The sequence below is a fragment of the Schistocerca gregaria genome, chromosome 3, assembly GCF_023897955.1.
Source record: "Schistocerca gregaria isolate iqSchGreg1 chromosome 3, iqSchGreg1.2, whole genome shotgun sequence".
NCBI classification, from domain to species: domain Eukaryota; kingdom Metazoa; phylum Arthropoda; class Insecta; order Orthoptera; family Acrididae; genus Schistocerca; species Schistocerca gregaria.
The window spans coordinates 339,889,480-339,909,651 of record NC_064922.1 but is presented as its reverse complement, the minus strand read 5'-3'; the positions used below and the strand labels follow the sequence as shown (position 1 = coordinate 339,909,651).

General features: G+C 45.3%; 2 protein-coding genes across 6 annotated transcripts in view; one reads left to right on the top strand and one right to left on the bottom strand.

Moving 5' to 3' along the window:
- LOC126355996 (DNA ligase 3) overlaps positions 1-20,172 on the top strand; it is a 538,466-nt gene that overhangs the window by 45,151 nt on the left and 473,143 nt on the right. The gene's annotated exons all lie outside the window — the stretch shown is intronic.
- The window catches only part of LOC126356001 (uncharacterized), a 241,695-nt gene that overhangs the window by 12,321 nt on the left and 209,202 nt on the right, over positions 1-20,172 (bottom strand). For all 3 annotated transcript variants that reach the window (XM_050006640.1, XM_050006642.1, XM_050006641.1), the window contains one exon: positions 11,718-11,953. In XM_050006640.1, coding sequence (XP_049862597.1) covers positions 11,718-11,942 — 225 coding nt within the window. In that variant the 5' untranslated portion in view covers positions 11,943-11,953. The remainder of the gene's footprint in view (positions 1-11,717; positions 11,954-20,172) is intronic.

Here is a 20,172-nt window from a genome sequence, read left to right as displayed (position 1 = left end):
CGGAAAATGATTGAAATGTACCTACATTCACTGACAGCAGCTATTCTTATCGAGTATGAAACCGATTGTCCTTGACAGGGCGTGATACTTGTCTCTGGTCCCTGTCAGGATATTTTTACGACCACAGTTCTTACGCCGTATTACGTGGTACAGAATTCCTGTAGACACTTTGGCAGTCTGTATTGATACAAAACAAGTCGGGAAACTTCATTCATGGTGTGGTTATGGCGTGTCCAAACACGATACTTCGTGAAACTTCCTGGCAGATTAAAACTGTGTGTCAGACCGAGAGTCGAACTTGGGAACTTTGCCTTTCGCGTGCAAGTGCTCTAATCTGCCAGAAAGTTTCATATCAGCGCACACTCCGCTGCAGAATGGAAATTTCATTCTGAAAACATCCCCCAAGCTGTGGCTAAGCCATGTCTCCGCAGTATCCTTTCTTCCAGGAGTGCAAGTTCTGCAAGGTTCGCAGGAGAGCTTCTGTGAAGTTTGAGAGGTAGGAGGCGAGACACTTCGGAATTAAGGCTGTGGGGACGGGCCGTGAGTCGTGCTTGGGTGGTTCAGTCGGTAGACCATTTTCCCGCGAAAGGCAAAGGTCCCAAGTTCGAGTCTCGGTCTGACAACAGTTTTAATCTGCCAGGAAAGTTTCATATCAGTACACACTCCGCTGCAGAGTGGAAGTTTCATTCTGGTTCACGACACTTCCGTTTCTGCCACTCTGTTACGTCCCACGACGCGCCACTTTACTGTGGTTGTTCCATCCAGTCTACGAGCACATACACACCGCTTCATTGTCATGACTTATTGTACGGGTGGAGGGTCACACGACCCCTTCATAGATGTTGTACATCAGCTCCAGTGCTCCAAAGCGACAAATATGCTCTTTTAGAGGGGTGAATAATATTATGTCCAGTGAGCTTATTTCTATTTGGGAAACCCTTCGTTTCACTTCCAGCTTTTGATATTAGGCTGAAAGGAACTGATTTTTTCCCTGTGCTGGATCTCAAACCGACTGCCCTAACCATTCGGTCAAGAAATGGATTTTGCGTCTATATAAATAGCACACGAGGCACTGTACAGTGCATGGCTGAACGTAAATCGTACCAGTATTACCAGTTTTCTTTCCTATTCCATTGGTGTATTGAGTGAGGCAAAATGACACTCAGTTTGCATGTCTGAATGTCCATTTTTTCATGTTTCCTACGCGAAATATGCGTTCGTTTCAGCGTAATAGTCGCCCAGTGTTTTTCGATTACAGTTTCTCTAAATGTACCCAACAATGTTTCACGAGAATTACACTGTCTGATCGAAAGTGTCCATCACCTGTTAGTGGACAGTAATATGGAGTGTCTCCATCTTTTGTCTTGATGGCAGCTTGAACTCTGCTGACGACGTTTTCAGTGTAGTCTCTGAATGTATGGAGAAATGGCAGCCCGTTCTTCGTCAAGAGCCGAAACCAGAGGCGGCGGTAATGTTCGACGCTGGGGTCCACTCAAAAGTGTTCGTTTGGGTTCAGGTCGGTGCTCTAGGGAGACCAATCCATTTCAGGAATGTTTTTATTCACGAACCACTGACTCACAGATGACGCTTTATTACAGAGTGCATTATTACCCTGATACAGTCATCATCTTCGTAGTGTTACGCTGCTGTATGGAGTACACTTATTATTATTTTTGATCTTTTCCTCATTACAGAGGTTTATCTCCAACATAATAATTTACTTGGAAATTACAATACAAACAATAACCGTTCTTAAACTATATTGTCAAAATATTTCTCCAGGTGTTTCGATCTTGTGTGTCTTCTTCCTCTGCACCCATTCTCCTCATTGTGTGCTGTACATTTTGGATCCAGGTGGTCATAGGGCGTCCTCTTCTTCTTCTTCTTCTTCTTCTTCTCCACTCCGGTTCCCACTCCAGTATCAATTTTGGTATTTTGGTTTTCTCCATTCGTCGTACATGCCCGTACCACTGTAATTTCTTCCTATCCATTACGTCATATATTCTTTCTTTTATTTCCATTCTCCTTATTACTTCGGTGTTCCTTATCTTTTCTATCCTGGAGATTCTTGCCGATCTTCTCCAAAAGTCCATCTCTAGAGCTAACATGGAGTACACAGTTCTGCAAAAAGTGTTCATATGCTTCCGCATTTACCGTTTTCTTAAGCGCAATCAGAGGAGCTACACATTATGACAGGTAAAGATCCCCAGGCATTCGCCAGACGCAAACCCTTCCATCGGATTGTCACAGGGTATAGCGTTTCCAATCATCCACTGTCCCGTGACGTTGCTCTTCACACCACCTCAAGCGTGGCGCAGCGACGGCTACAGAAATGTGTTTATTATGAGGACCTGCTCGATCATTATACCCCGTTCTTTTTATCTCCCTATGCCCAGTCATTGTGCTAGATGGACTGCTAGGAGCACTTTGAAACTAACATATAATTCCTTCCGCTGATTTCATGCGATTTTTTTACAACTAGCGTCCGCAGTACAGTGAGGTCTTCCCGGTCTTGGTTAGAATGGTTGAAATTTCCCTTATGGATTTGTCACTTGGATGCATCCAATTACTAGTTCACTTTCAAAGTCACTGACTTGTCCTGGCTGAGCCATTCCGCTGACACCGCTTCTCTGCTAACAACACAATACTTCCCCCTGCTTTTATACTCTCCTGACATCGAGTGATCAATTGCGCATTACATGGGTCTGTCCGGAAACCTTTGATCATATCGTGTACGTCTTTTCTACTGCAAGGATTCCGATTTCAGTTACCTTAACATTTCGTTTACGATTTCGTATCGGATATACCGAATTGTTACGGCCCTCGCAACTAGTATTTGAATTAGTTCGATATCTGTTGTCAAGCCTAATTGATAAAGACTCCAAACACGGGAATAATACTATAGAATTGGCCACAGTAGCGTCTTGTATCCGGTTGCTTTTACAGACGCACTGCATTTTCCAGAATCCTTACAATGAATCTAAGTCTTCCAATCGCCTTACGTGATTGTCCCAGTTCATTTGGCTTCTTAGTACAGCAGGACTTTGATAACCCTGCATGCTCGGGGATCTGCTACTGCCGGATTATCAAATATTCTGAATTATCGTGGTTACTTTTTTTTTTTTTAAAAAAAGACCTTGTCCTAAGACAACGTTATAAACAAAACCTATTGTTTTAATGCGCAAAAACATGTAACTGTGTTTTGTTACACATAATATTAGTGGCTAGATTACAGTATAACAAATTAAAAGTATTTATTACTATTCTGTAAAAATGAAATTGAAGTAAAAGCTGAATACTGTACTTTTCTATTACATCAGTTTAAGGCATATATGTCACATTTTTAGAGGTCTGGGCTTTTGATATTTGCCAGTCACAAACAAAGGCAGTGTATGATTACCTGAAGCATTTCCACGTACTAAGACAGTTATTCTGCCTTTATTCTATTTAAAATTCTTTGCTGTGGACTCCATAGTTTCCACGGGTGTTCAATTTGGCAAACAGCGCCATAACAGGCCAATCGTATCAGCGTTATAAATTTGCTTATGCTGATCACCAAGCTTTTAAAACTTTGTCAGCAGTCTTATCAGCGGATTTTATTGCAAAATATGCGGCTAATTTACGGATGCTAAAAATACGGGAAATTTCTGATTCGTGCCGGATTATCGCGATCTTACTGTATTACATTTAATTGCTTATAAATTGTGGAATCCTTAAGATGTACAGCAGTAATCTTGTAGTCAGACGCTATCGGGTTCTTTCTCTTTGTTATAAACATTACCTTACACTTATGCACATTTAAAGGGGAGCTGCCGTTCATTAGCACAAGTGGAAATATTGTCGAAGTCTCTCAGCAATTCCTTCCTGTCGTTGAACGATGACGCTTTTCGGTACATAACAGCATCGTCAGCGAAAAGTTTTATAGTGCTGCTGATCCTACTTGATGAATCGTTGAAATATACTGAAAACAGAAGAGGTCCCGCTTCCGTGATTCACACATGAAGTTACTTTTGCCTCAGCAGATTATTCACTGTCCAGTATAACGTACTGGGTTCTTATAGTCAAATACCAGTAAACCGTACCCTGATTATTTGATGAATCGAACTCCCACGTATAAGACGTCGTATCTACTGAAGTATGTATCGTACAGTGATATAACTGTGGAGGTGCAGTCAGTGGTATATGTGAATACTGTCTGAAAAAATGTGTTGCGAATAGATGTGGTAGTAAAGAAGTAATAAATTAAAACGACATCCCCGATGCTACATTTTACTGCTTGAGCGGCGAAAATGTAGTTGGCGATAAACTTTTTTCCTTTCATCATTTTGTTGGGTTTGTCGGTGAGAGAAAATTTCGTAAAGGCTTGAAAGTATGTGTAAACTTCGTTGCAGATCGCCAAGTGCTCTTATTGTCAAAGCTGAGTGAATATAGTTTGGGTAATTTACACGCTGTCGGTTACACAGCCTAAAGACATTCTCGTGTACACGGTTTCTATCTATAATGTTTGACATAATGTGTTAAACCCTGAACATAAGATTATAGCTCTTAATGAGTATATTATGACGGCACTTTAAATTCGGTCAATAATAGTGTGAAATATTGAATATCACATTTTTGTTGCCCCCTGGGACCCGTTAGATATGCAACCTGCAACTAGTCTGTGCCCCGGAATACCTTGTAGTAATAAGTGGTGAGGCAGCTAAGGCAGGCAACGTCAAATAAATTCGGGATGTATAAATATATTGATGTGTGGTTTTAGCCAGGTTATAGCGTTCATTATGGCAAATTTCCAGACTTTCGCAAGTAATTTTGTCGTTTATAGTCTGGAAATTACATCTACTTCGTTTCTTTCTAATGGAACTGTATACTTTTTCTGTGACATTTGAAAGAAGCTTCTAAGAGACCATCAACGATATAGCATGTATCGGACTCGATCAAATAGTACGAAGGTTACAGCGCGGTGAACCATTGTCCCGCCTTCAGAAGAAAAGGTTCCACGAACGTCTGCCTATTACACAAAATGTAAGCAAGCACGGAACTCGGGTACGGTTCTTCTGTTTGCCTCCTCCCTTGAAGCCTATCTATCTGTGTTATGCTGTTGTAGCAATCAGGTAACTTGCTCGTAAAGGTATTGAGACATTTTCAGTGTACACGACAGTCGAAAAAGTGCTCCGGTTGCATGTTAAAGATTATCCAGATCGTGCCGAGCACTCACGATCTGTCTTTGCAGACGTAATAAAAAAAAATTTAGAAGTGTGGAAAATAAAATACCCCAGGGAAAAGAAAAAAATAAAAGAAATAAAACTAACATTTTAACACCAGAAACAGAATGCAACTTTCACTAAGAGGCATCTCGGAAGTACGAGAGGGATAAACCAACGAGTGTTCTGCGAACACTACATCCCATTGCATTTCATCCTCTTCAAGTTTCGCTGCATCTACAGTTTCGTGGTAATGACTTCCAAAATTACTTACAATCCTCCGAATGTTATCTAAGAAAAGCCCAAAGTGATGCGGCATGTCTAGGCAAAATTTTGTTTATGGAAGAAGCATCGTTTTCAAACCATGGCCAGGTCAATCTTGACAGTGTGCACTAATCTTCAGTTGAAAATCCACGCTGACTCAAAGACGCTCTTGTCTATCACCGTTTGGTGCGTGTTTTTCAAGACAGGAATCATTGGTCCCTGTTTTGTTGATGAGAATCTAAAGAGATTCAAGTGTCTCGAATTCCTAAGTTATACTGTTGCCGCAGTTATTGGAAGATATCCCACTGGATGCAAGACAATCGTGTTGGTATCAAGATGACGGTTGTGTCTCCCACTCCACAAATGTAATGACAGACGCTGGTAAAAAAAAAAAAAAAAAAAAAAAAAAAAAAAAAAAAAAAAATTCAAAGCACTAGAACACAAAAGTGTGTGCACACTCACCAAATTTACTTTTATTGGTGGTGAAAATTAAAACAAGAGGCCGATTAGGGAACACAGACGACACCCGAAGACATGAAACGCCTTGCAACATGGACCTGTGCTGCCATCAACTTCAGATGAAATTCACGTGCGCTATTGTTACTTCAGAACCACTTTATAGCCTGTAGCAATGTTCCAGGTAAATTTTTTGACCTCTTGGTAAGACCGCTGTAATAATAAACACACGAACCGAACCTGGGTTGTGTTGCTTACGTTTGTTATAATACGGCAGACATTTGTGCAACCTCTTTTTCTGCCGGCGATGCAGTGATTTGCGGCACTGTTATCTTGAGACTATTTTATCCCATACGTTTTACGTCGCTGACGTTTTTCGTAGAAGCTTGCTTCAGATGCCACAGAAAACAGAATATAATTCCATTAGAAAAAAAAGAGAAATAATTCAGCGACTGTAAACTAGGCACGGGAAAAACCGTCTTGTTAAAACCGATACCGGTGTTACAGTTCTGAATAACCGGTATTTTTCGGTATCTATTTGGTCTCGATTATAACAGCTGTTTTTTTTATCAAATACCCGAGTAAAAAATCGAAATATCAATTAGTCAAAGCGGCAGTACTAAGATTTTTCATTTTTAAATAAACGTTTTTTAAAAAGGGGGTAACTTTGTTCGTAAAATTTGCACTGGTTTAAAATATTACTTTGTTATAGAAAATGGGAAGAGCGATCACTGCCGACAGAAACGAGCAAAGAACGCGTGGCATAAGAATTAGTTCAACATTTCTGAGACAATAATGTTCCTGTTGCCGTGACGTGGCTTAAGACAGGCGTATACGAGCAGAGTGAAAGACTTTCCCCCACATGACATGATCTGTCGGTAATTTCTCATTGTCGTCGCTGGACATCCGTTGTATTGCATAATGGCACCAACTCTAGTCTGGAAATATTTTTACGAGGTGATGTAGCAGCGAAGTACAATGCGTCATTTGCTTTAAAAGATTGAAGATTTGTCTGCCATGTCTATGAAATACTAAAAGAAGAAGGAAATTTGGTAACAGTAATAAATGAAATACTTAACAACAGTTTATTCATAGTGTACAAAAAAAAGAAAAAAACAAACAAACAAAAACAGAAAGCAGCTGATCTGCTGCATGTGTCTACATAATATCCATTTATCTGCTTGTAGCGCTTGAAAACGAACAGATTAACAAGAAAAACAGAATTCTTCAACCTCATTTTTCACACTTGAACACGAACTATTAGTAATGTCCAAATAGTGGTATGATCCCAGATTAAAACACTGTTTCTGAGCAGAGATTGAAAAAATTAGAATCAAAGAATACGCGTGGTTTTTTGTAGTATTCAACCACTTATCACTTTTCGAGAAAAGCAGAGAACCGTGAACGGACTAAGTATTCTTTTATTTGTCTATTTAATTTAATATTTTAATTCTACGTATCCTGAAAGTGCGAGAGAGACAGAGAGAGAGAGAGAGAGACCAGAGAGAGAGAGAGAGAGAGAGAGAGAGAGAGAGAGTGAGAGTCAAAATGTTTCAACAACTGTTCGATTTCTACGTTTATTACAGGAAGTAATAGGAAAGAAAAACTAAAATTCGGTAATTTTGAGCGTTTGTAACAGTCGGGTTTCTGACGTGAAAAAAAAAAGGATGTTACCGAACACCGGTTGTTTCAGTGATAACCGTCAAATAAAAATTGAACGTAAGGAAATTCATCATGTTGTGCGCTATAACTGAGCGAAAATCTCATTGCGATATATTTTTTTAATTCTGGATATACAAGGTGAATCACCAAAAAATTGCACCGCAAAATTGTGGAAATGGAAAGCACTACTGATGTGCGATTTCCGCACAATGGATTGGTAGGCAGGGGTTCGTATTGTTAGCCAATAAACAGATTGTGATAATACTTAGAAAGTGTATGTTTTTGCAAACACACTTCCTATTGACATTAAGAAACTAAAAGTAAGGTAAATTAGAAAGCCAGTTGCGGTTGTTGCAGGATTCTTGTGCCTGTCGTTTGCGAGATATCGTATTTTAAAAAGTTCCTACCCTGGCAATACCTGTGGTTGCACACACTAAAGAACAACCCAAGTGCATGCACCTGTTATGTGGATTATGACCAGTAACGAAAGAATTAACCACTACAGGTTGCGTTCAAAATGACCACCGGCAGCGGCAATACACGCTTCCATTCTGGTATGGAACGACTGCTGCACACGTGCTAGCTTTGCAGCGATGTCCGAGCAGGCTGCATTAATACATCGTTGCGTATCATCGGATGCTCTTGCTAAGTCCCTGTACACCGCGTCTTTCAGCTTTCTCCACGTAAAAAAGGCTACATGAGTCAAATCGGGGAACGGGCCGGCCAAGGTATGGGTTCTCTGCGTCCAAGGCAACATTTTGGAAGCAATTCGTGAAGAGGTACTGCAGTACTTCGTGCACTGGGCAGCCATCATGTTGGTGCCAAAGTTTCCTCCTAGTCCCCAGGGGAACGTCTTCTAGAGTCCTTGGAAGACAGTCGTTAAGGAATATGGTGGTTTCACTATCCCACACCACACGTTTACACTCGGTGCGTGCTGACGTTCCACATAACGAAGCCAGCAGGGATTGTCAACTGACAAATAGTGCATGTTTCGGCGGTTTACATGGCCATGATTGGTAAACGTGGTTTCATTACTAAACAAGACTCGGCGGTTTACATGGCCATGACTGGTAAACGTGGTTCCATTACTAAACAAGACACATGTGGAGTATCCTGTCTTAATGTCTATATACGGAAGTTAACACGATTCTCATAATCGTTTCCATGCAACTCTTGATAGAGAGAGGTGTGATAGTGATGGAAGCCCTGTCGATGGAGTATGCGTAAGACACTTGCCTGACTCACGCCACTTCCTCATTCGATTGCGCGGGAGCGGATCAAATGCAACAGCAGCAAGACCATTAATTTCCCCCTCTTCTGTTGTCATTTGTTTGCCTCTGTCACGTCGTGTAGGTGCTACGATACCACTTTCACGTAACTGGTTGAAGAGGATGATAAATAATTGCCGAAATGGTTGACGTCTTTTGAGACATCTTGCCACATGCACCGTGCAAGAACGAACTGCATTTTTCCTACACTCTCCATGCACCATGAGCATGTCGGCTTTTTCTCCGTTGGTGAGTCCCATCGTCCACTCAAGACCTACTGCTTGGACTGTACACAATAAGTGATGAGCCAGTCGCAAAGAATTCGAGGGACAAACAAGCACACTGTAAGCAAACATAACTACGTCGTACCTAGCTACTACGCAGATTGAATGGCACAAACAAGTGACGGTGCGGGAACTTCTGAAAATACCATGTCTCGTAAACGACTCGCTCTAGAATCCTGCAGCAGACATCACAGACATTCTAATTTACGCTACTTTCATTTTGTTAATCTCAATAGGCATTGCTTCGTTTAGAAAAGTACGTTTGCACAAAGTTTCACTTTCTAAGCATTATTACAATCTGTTGATTCGCTAACAATACGAGCCCCTGACTACCAGTCCGCTCTTGAAAACCGCACGACAATAGCACTTCCCCTTTCAGCAATATTCGCGGTACAACTTTTAGAATACTGGTGCTGTGTTTGGGGTGGCCCGTCTTAGCTGCCTCCCCCAGTATACAGGGTGCGGTGCTTAGATCCGAAAATATTTCAATTTGAATGTCCCGCCATATCATAGTTCCGCTGCAGGTCGCCATTTTGCGTTCTTGAAAGCCATAGGCATCTAGTAAACAGTCAGAACCTCAAAATGTCCGAGATGTGACGGACAAATGCAGAGTACGCCCGAAGAGGCGCGATTATCGAAAGTCTTCGCGCTGAGCGTTCGTCCACTGAAATAGCTCGATTCTTCGAGTACCCGAGATCAACTGTTTACGATATTGTGGCCAAGTATATTGCTTCGGAGAAGTCTGGGGTTCGCGTCCTAGGTATTGTGTTCAGTGACCGCCACATTTATTTGAAAAGGGACAAACTGTCAAAAACAAGTTAATCTGTGAGTGTTGACGAATGGCGTAAACCGTGGATGATAACTGTGGCGTTTGGCAGACAATGTGTCTTTCAATAGGACGTTGCACCGGCTCATATGAGCCATTTAGTCCAAAACTGGCTCTCAGGTGACGTTGCATTTTCTGGTCAAAGGAGTTTTGGCCCCGAGTAACCCGGATTTGAACCCCGTCGATTACTATGTTTGGAGCGAGGTTGAAGAGTAATGCCGGCCGGTGTGGCCGAGCGGTTCTAGGCGCTTCAGTCCGGAACCGCGCTGCTGCTACGGTCGCAGGTTCGAATCCGGCCTTGGGCATGGATGTGTGTGATGTCCTTAGGTTAGTTAGGTTTAAGTAGTTCTAAGTCTAGGGGACTGATGACCACAGATGTTAAGTCCCATAGTGCTCAGAGCCATTTGAACCAAATTGCGCGAGACTCGGGAATATCAAAAACGTCGGTATTGAGAGTGCTACACCAACATCGATTGCACCTGTACCATATTTCTATGCACTAGGAATTACATGGTGATGACTTTGAGCGTCGTGTACAGTTCTGCCTCTCGGCATAAGAGAAATTATTGGACGATGACAGATTTTTTGCACGCGTTCTACGGTATTTAGCGACGAAGCGTCATTCACCAACAGCGGTAACGTAAACCGGCATAATATGCACTATTGGGCAACGGAAAATCCACGATGGCTACGACGAGTGGAACATCAGCGACATTGGCTGGTTAATGTATGGTGCGGAATTATGGGAGGAAAGATAATGGGGCTCCCATTTTATCGATGGCAATCTAAATGGTACAATGCATGCTGATTTCCTACGTAATGTTCTACTGATGTTGTTACAAGATGTTGCATGACAGAATGTCGATGTGCTTCCACCATGATAGATGTCCGGCTCGCGTGCGGTTGAAGCGGTGTTGAATAGCATGTTTCGTGACAGGATGATTGGTCGTCGAAGCACGATGCCATGGCCCGCCCGTTCACCGGATCTGACGTCCACGGAGTTCGTTCTGTGGGGAAAGTTGAAGGATATTTGCTATCGTGATCCACCGACAACGCCTGACAACATGCGCCAGCGCATTGTCAATGCATGTGCGAACATTACGGAAGGCGAACTACTCGCTGTTGAGAGGAATGTCGTTACACGCATTGCCAAATGCATTGAGGTTGACGGACATCATTTTGAGCATTTATTGTATTAATGTGGTATTTACAGGTAATCACATGCGTTCTCAGAAATGATAAGTTCACAGAGGTACATGTATCACATTGGAACAACAGCAATGAAATGTTGAAACTTACGTACGTTCTGTATTTTAATTTAAGAAACCTACCTGTTACCAACTGTTCGTCTATCACAAAGCGAAAAAAGTGGTCCTACTAAAACATTCATATTTCTTTACGTACTACACGAATATGTAATAAAAAATTGGGGTTCCCATAAAAAAAACGCAGTTGATATCCGTTTGACCTATGGTAGCACCATCTAGCGGACCAACCATAGCGCCATCTGGTTTCCTCCCTTCAAGCTAGATAAGTTTCGCTCTTTGTAGTTTTTTCGTTTGAGGCTTATTTGGTGAGATACTTAACCCGGTTATGATCAATGGACCACCCAGCATATGTAAAAGGATTTTAATATTGATTTGCATTTTTTCAGTAAATTTGCTCTTTAAAATATATGATTTGAGCGCCGCGCCCTGTAGATTCACTTTAGCTGTAAGATTGCGGGACGAGCGTTGCTTGTGCGGTCGCGACTGACCTGGCTGAGCCCCTGGGGCGGCGGCTCGTCGTCCGGCCAGTTGGCGCCGGCGACGGCGTCGTACTCTGCCTCGGCGGCTGCGGCGGCCGCAGCGAACCTGGCGGCGTCTCGCGGCAGCGGCAGCAGCATGGCGCGCGCCGCCACGGGCGCCGGGCCCGGGCCGGCCAGCCACAGCCCGGCCGCCAGCAGCAGCGCCGCGCTGCCCAGCGCGCTTCTCCTCCTCATCCTGCTCGCTCCTGCACACACAGGCACGGCAGAACCGTCGTCAGAGCGACTCTAAAAAATGGTTCAAATGGCTCTGAGCACTATGGGACTTGACTTCTGAGGTCATCAGTCCCCTAGAACTTAGAACCACTTCAACCTAACTAACCTAAGGACATCACACACATCCATGCCAGAGGCAGGATTCGAACCTCCTACTGTAGCGGTCACGCGGCTCCAGACTGTAGCGCCTAGAACCGCGCGGCCACTCCGGCCGGCTCAGAGCGATCTTCCTCTCGCTGAAACAGAGCTACGGGCTGGAAAAAACCATGCTTAAAAACAGGTCATGTGCGAGTAGGACTCGCGCACTGAGGGTTCCTCACAAACTTAATTATCTACACACATCAAAAAAACATGAAGCAACACCTCGGGTACGAGAGTTACGGAACCTGTACGGAAAATTGGAACTGAGATCAACATAAACATCTCCGCCCTTTTTATTGCTCATGAAAGCCACACATTGCATGTTGTACCACCATGCAGCGAAACCTTCAGATTGCTGTACACATCGTATCTCTAATACCCAGTAGCACGTCCTCTTGCATTGATGCATGCCTGTATTCGTCGTGGCATACTATCCACAAGTTCATCAAGGCACTGTTGGTCCAGATTGTCCCACTCCTCAGCGGTGATTCAGCATAGATCCCTCAGCGAGGTTGCTGGGCCACGCCGTTCATAAACAGCCCTTTTCAATATATCCCAGGCACGCACGATAGCGTTCATGGCTGGAGAACATGCTGGCCACTCTAGTCGAGCGATGTCGTTATCCTGAAGGAAGTCATTCACAAGATGCGCACGATGGGGGCGCGAATTGTCGTCCTTGAAGACTAATGCCTCGCCAGTATGCTGCCGATATGGCTGTCGGTCGGAGGATGGCATTCACGTATTGTACAGCCGTTAGGGCGTCATCCGTGACCACTAGCGGCGTACGGCAGCCCCACATAATGGCACCGCAAAACAGCGGGGAACCTCCACCTTGCTGCAGTAGCCAGACATTGTGTCTAAGGCGTTTAGTCTGACCGGGTTGCCTCCAAACACGTCGACGATTTTCTGATTGAAGGCACATGCGACACTCATCGGTGAAGAGAATGTGTTGCCAATCCTTAATTCTTAATTAAGGGAGCTACAACACACGTTTCGTGCCAACGGCTATGATGACAACATCATAAGAACGGTAGCTAAAACCAAAGGGAGCAGAACACGAGAAGAAGGCAAATAAGAGAAGCTTCCACTGGTACACTCACCATATGTAAAAGGCGTCAGGCACCCGGGGCCCAGCATTCATTTGCCGGGTGCGGGCTTGGCGACCTTGGGGTTCCTGAGCTGGGGACTGGTAAGCGTCACCAGTCCCCCGTCACTGTAAGCTCTGGCCATGCTTCAGCGACCACCGTGCGGCGCGGAGGTGGAACGGTGTGTGTCTCAGGGAATGGGGATCTTGGCTTGACCGCCTGGTTCGCGAGGATGGAATAAACCTCTATATATATATATAAAAAAAATCCTCAATCTCAAGGTGTGCTGCGTGCTGATGAGATGCATGGCTGTTGAGGTGGAACAGTCGTCAGTGAGCAACCTCTGGGGAACCTGCCGCACCTCAGTTTTTATAAGGCTTACCTAGGCGGACTTCTAGTTCCCTAGCTGCTTATGGGACCGAGATGGAGCCCTCGAACTTTTATTCTTCTCCTCCCAGCGGAAAGGGTGGGCTGCTGATAGGTTCCCATACCCAGTCCAACAAGAGGGCTCGTGTAGCCAGTCCTCCTTATTCAGTTACTTGTAACAGAACGCAAACTGCTTCGCAGAATGTGTTTCTTCTAGTTAAACGAAAAGAGGGGAGTTTTGATAAAGTTTCACCATTTTGTATACAGAAAGGCTTAGAAGGTATTGCTGCCACCTTAAAATCTGTAAAGCTCTTGCGAAATGGAACCTTGTTGGTTGAAACAACAACAAATCAAGAACCTTTAGAAAGCACAATTCCTTGGGGAGTTTGCGATAGAGACTGACTTTCACAACACCTTGAACCACAGCAAAGGTGTTGTGACTTGCAGGGATCTCGTTGACACTCCCCAAGACGAACTGAAAGCTCAATTGTCCCAGGAAGGAATTGTCGACGTGCAACACGTTATGAAATGGGTGGATGGCGCTCTCGTGAAGTCCTACTCGTTTGTTCTTACTTTTACCAGCACCAAATTGCCGGAGCATATGGAGGCAGGTTTCCTACATCTCAGTGTAAGGCCGTATTACCCCAACCCCATGCGATGTTTTAAATGCCAACACTTTGGGCACACTACTCTCGACTGCAGAGGGGCAGTCACTTGTGGGAAATGTGGTAAAGCTGCCCATGAGGGAGTTGGTTGCTCCTCTCCTCCCAAGTGTGTCAACTGCTCTGGGGATCACCCTGTGTGGAGTAGGGACTGCCGAGTTTTCCTTGAGGAATGGAAGATTTAGGAACTTAAAACTACAAAACGCATCCCGTATGGTGAAGCGAAGAAAATAGACAAGTCCATGCAGCCGCCCACGTTCGCTGCCCACTCTTCTTCCTTTCTGAAACAGCAAATCCTGAAAACTGATGCCGCTAGACAAACGGAGGTTGCTACTGTCAGCACTAGCACTTGCGTTTGTCAATGCATGTGTGCTGCTGCAGTTCCTGTGAAGCCTGCTGCTCCGCCCCAGACTTCTGACCAGCCTGTGGTGGCTGACATCGTGGACCTTCCAGCCCCTCCCCAGGTCAAGTCTTGTGCACTGCCCAGCGCTGCTACACCCCCTACTGTTTCTGAGGTTGTGGCTCCAATGCCACCTCAGACCAAAAAATCTAAACCAAAGCCAAAGGGAGCGACTCGCCCGCTGAAGGAGACTGAAGGTATACAGTCTTCTGGTGTTGATGTCATTCTCTCTGACACCTCGCCCCAAAACTGAGCCTCCACCTGTTGTGGGCTCCCCTGCCCAACAGGAAGTCAGGATGAAGGTCCTCCCACCCTGATAGATGACTCCCATTATATAGTGGAACATGGATGGATTCCGGACACATGTGGAGGAACTGAAACTCCTAGCACAGCAACGCTCCCTGTGCTTGTGTTTACAGGAAACACATTTAAAACCATCTGATGCTCCTGTAGTAAGGGGATATACGTTATATCGCAAGGATGACCTGACTGGGGAAAGGGCCATTGGTGGGGTCGTCATGTTTGTCAATAATGGCCACCACTCCTCTGCTCTCCCCCTGGATACTGACCTGCAAGCAGTTGCAGTTGAAATTCATTCACGTTGGAGGCTTACCATTTGCTCCCTTTATTTACCTCCTCTGGTTGCAGTGAACTTAGAGGCTCTCACAGATCTTATCGAACAACTCCCCTGCCCATTTCTCCTCCTGGGTGACTTCAATGCCCATCATGTTCTGTGGGGCTCAACTTCTATTTGCGCTCAGTGTCGGGTTTTGAAGAGCCTCTTGACATCTCAAGTGTTGTGCATCCTCAACACTGGTACTCCGACTCATTTCTCTGCTACTACTGGGTCATTCTCAGCCATTGGCCTATCTTTCTGCTCTCCAATCCTCACCGACTCTGTTCACTGGGAGGTCATTGGCGACCTTCATTCCAGAGATCACTTTCCCATCTCCTGGATGGTGTATTGTTGGAACAGAAGCCGCCAACATGGATGGATGGCAGGGCTAACTGGCCACTGTACAGTCAGTTGGCTGTCTTTGAATGCCGCAACAGCATACAGGAAGGGGGGAATCACATCACACTTGTGATCCATCATGCTGCTGATCTGTCCATACCAAAGTATTTTGGCCCTCTTTAGAGGCGTCTTGTACCATGGTGGACGGAAGAGTGCCATTCAGCCAGCCGGGACAGGCGTGCGGCTCTTCGACGATTTAAATGCCGCCCAACAGCGGTCAATCTTAGCGCCTTTCGAATCGCGAGACCCAGGGCACGCCGTGTCATTAAGGAGAGCAAGAAAAGGTCTTGGCAGGAGTTCCTGGATTCTATCAACCGTTCCACTTAAGTATGGGAAGCCATCTGTAGGATTTCCACTAAACGCAGCCGTTTACCAATAGCTGCAGTCCTAAACCAGGGGTGCCTCCAAACGACACCCAGAGACATTGCTCAGACGCTAGCAGTGCATTTTACACAAAGTACTGCCACTGCAAACCAGGGTCCAGCGTTTCGTCGCTACCGTGCGACTGTCGAAAGAGCAAACTTGGACTTTCGGTCGAACAGTTCTGAGGCCTACAACTCCCCTTTCTCCATGTGGGAAATCGAATCGGCACTTACTGAGACTTCTGACACTGCACCAGGTCACGAACGCATCCGATACTCCATGCTTCGACATTTGCCAGCGGCGTCAAAGGAAATCCTCCTCGGATGTTTTAATCTCGTCTAGCAGACAGGAGTGTTACCCACCTCGTGGACTGAGGCTATACTGATCCCTCTCCTCAAACCAGGAAAAGACTGCACATGTCCCAGTAATTATCGGAGTATCGTCTTGACGAGCTGTGTCGGAAAGACCATGGAACGGATGGTTAACTGTCGTCTGGTCTGGCTGTTAGAGACCAGGCAGCTCCTTAGCCGCTCTCTGTGTGGATTCCGAAAATTTCGGTCCACGGTCGACAACCTGACCCTCCTCGAGGCGGCTATTCAGCAGGCTTTCCTCCGTCAGCATCACTGTATCAGTATCTTCTTTGATATCAGTAAGGCATATGATACTACTCGGAGTCACTGTATTCTTGCACAACTACATCAATGGGGCTTTCGTGGCCACCTCCCCGTTTTCATTCGGTCTTTCCTGTCTCAGTGGTTTTTTCGGACCCGAGTGGGTAAAACACTGTCTGATCGCTTTGAGCAAGAGAACGATGCTCCCCAGGGCAGTGTTTTAAGCGTTACCCTCTTTGCCATAGCCATCAACAGTATAATCTCTACTATGAGGAGTCCAGTACAGTGCTCCTTATTTGTGGACGAATTTGCTGTTTTCTATTCCTCCTCCAGTGTTGCAACCGTGAGCCGTCAGTTCAAATGGTTCAAATGGCTCTGAGCACTATGGGACTCAACATCTTAGTTCATAAGTCCCCTAGAACTTAGAACTACTCAAACCTAACTAACCTAAGGACATCACACACACCCATGCCCGAGGCAGGATTCGAACCGCACGGTCACCGCGGCCGGCGAGCCGTCAGTTGCATCTAACAGTGCGGCGGTTAGAGGAGTGGGCTGCAAAGACGGGTTTTCGGTTTTCTGCAGATAAGTGTTTTTGCGTCCATTTTAATCGTTCTCGTCTTATTTTTAATTTTCCTGCCTTGCATATGGGGGATACTGTCCTACATTTTAGAGACACAGTGCGGTTTCTGGGCCTAATTTTTGTCTCCAGGTTGTCATGGCCGCCACTCATACGAGCCTTGAAAGCCAGAACCCTGAAGGCACTAAACATCTTTAAGTGCCTCAGCCACAGGTCTTGGGGAGCGGACAGGGCGCGTCTCCTCCAGTTTTATCGGGCTTTTGTGCGTTCACGGCTGGACCGCGGGTGCACAGTGTATGGGTCAGCGAGACATTGCGGATCCTTGACGCTGTCAACCATGCAGGGATTCGACTGGCCACAGGTGCTTATCGCACCAGTCCCATACTCATTCTCTGTGCTGAGGCTGGGGAACCGCCACTTACCATCCGGCGACAGCTCCTGCTGGTGCGCCAGGCTTGTAAGTTTCTTGCAGCTCCAATCTCGCCAACGACTATGTAACTGCTTTTACGGATGGGTCGAAACAAGGGGATTCCGTTGGTTGCTCTTGTTTTTCTGGATCGTGTCCTCAAGGTTCGACTGCCTCATACTTTGACTGTGTTTGATGCAGAATTGTCTGCGATCTTGCGGGCACTGGAGCAGAGGAGACATTCTTCCTGTCCTAAATTCCTTGTCTGTTCCGATTCAGTAAGTGCCCTTCACTCATTGCAACGTTTTTATCCAGCAGATAAAATAGTCCAGACCATCCAGAATGTCCTCCTCCAACTACGCCGATTGGTGAAGGTGGTTGCTTTCTGCTGCGTTCCGGGGCACGTCGGCATTTCTGGGAACGAAAGGGCAGATCTCGCAGCCAAAGAGGCGTGTCTCGATCCGCAAGTATTTCAGTGTGCCATCCCCCTGCACGCACTCACCTCGCTGTTGAGCTCAAGAGTCATGCGTCGGAAGGAGGATGATTGGCTGGAAATGACTGACAATAAGCTCCGTTTACTCAAGCCCATAACACGTGTGCGCTGTACTTCCTTCCAGCCCCGTAGACGAGGTTCTCCTCACTCGTCTTCGGACAGGCCACAGCCCTATGACGCATGGCTTCCTGTTCCGGCGAGGGGACCCTCCAGTGTGTGGTGTTTGTGGCGTCCTGGTCACTGTGCGCCACGTTTTATTGGATTGCAATTTATTTTCTGACTTGCCAGCGGACCTGCCATCCCTTTTTAGGAAACACTCGGACGAATGTGGTTAAAGTTTTGAAATTCTGTGCCTTGTCAAATTTTTTTACAAAAAATTTAGGGAGGGGGTCTTAATTTGCTCACTGTGTGACAAGATCGCCAATATTTTGTGGAGTATCGGATGCGGTCGTGACCTGGTGCAGTGTCAGAAGTCTCAGTAAGTGCCGATTCGATTTCCCACATGGAGAAAGGGGAGTTGTAGGCCTCAGAACTGCCAATGACACTTTCCTGTGGCATTCTTGCTGCTATGTTTTCGCTTTCCTTACTTTTTACTTTCTTATGTAGCATTTTCCTTCTTTTCCTGCTTTCTTTGCGTGTGTTCTTCGGTTTTATTTGGTCTGTACTCATTCGTTCCTTTTAATGTGTGTCAGGGCGCTGATGACCTCGACGTTGAGCGCCCATAAGCCCCAACACACACACAAACACACAAGGCGTCAGCGAGCGGCTAGGCAACGTCCTCCGCCGACGAGGTTTCAAACCGAGTTTTTGAAGCAGTCACAGGATCCACGAAATGATAGGTTCCACCAAGGATGTAGTCAACAATCTTAACACTGCAGGTGTTTACGAACTACAGTGTGAGTGCGGAGCTGCCTACATAGGAGAAACAGGGAGACCTGTCAGTTTACGAGTAGCAGAACACGAACGCTATGTACGATTACAACAACATAATAAATCGGCGATAGCGGAACACCACTGTGACTGTGAACAACCTATCAGGTTCCAGGAAGCCCGAGTACTGGCGAAAGAATCGTGGATGCGAGAACGCAAAATACGGGAGGCGATCGAAATTATTAAGCAGCCTGACAACATCAACAGAGGAAATGGCTACAAACTCCCGGCGTCCTACTGCCGGCCATCCCAGTCCAACGGGCCGCGAACGGTCGCACGGCAGAAGCTGCACGGGACACGGATGTATGTGCACAAACAGCTGTCGGGCAACTGTCAGTCCACTTCCGCGCACACCAGGAGGAAAACTTGCCGACCAGAAGCCGAACGCTGATTGGCGGACAGCTACCAATCGTTGACGACATGGACATCCACGAATGGCCTCTTTCCTTTCATCTTCCCTTATGTCATGACTAGCCAATCATATTAGAGGGCCAATTAAAAGTTTTACGATAGTAACGTCAGACATCGATAGTCTATAATAAATAGAAGCACCAATCCCCAAGCAAAACTAGTCGTGCCCTGAGGAAGGCCGTTGCAATTCGGTCGAAACGTCAGTTTTAATTTATTATTGTTGTTAGTTTTTAGCCATGAAGCGGCATAATACCCAGAAGAATTTTAATCACTATATCAACCATATAGTATGTTTATGTAAGTGTATGTTGATTCGCCGTAAGTTATTTATTTTAACATGCTACATTTCTCAAAGTGGTATGTGGTGCATTGTGTACAAAAGTTCATTAATTTACTGATTTTTTTACTGAACATTATTTACGTCAGGAGTGTACAGTCCGGCTAGAACCGCGGGTCGCCAACCCCTCACGGTAACTACGTCCTAAGCGCCACAAAAAGTTCACATCTTTTGTTTCACAATTATTTATTTTATTTAAATTTTATACTTTTCCTATTATTATTATTATTGTTATTATTATTATCAACTGATAATCTTGAAATAAATGGTTTTGGGTTCACAGAAATACATAAAATGGTCCCGTACCTTGCTCACTAAAAGTTAAACGCGCTAAAGAGTAGGCTGACAAAGCTTGTCAGTTGTGTACTGCAGAATACACGAACCACTGACG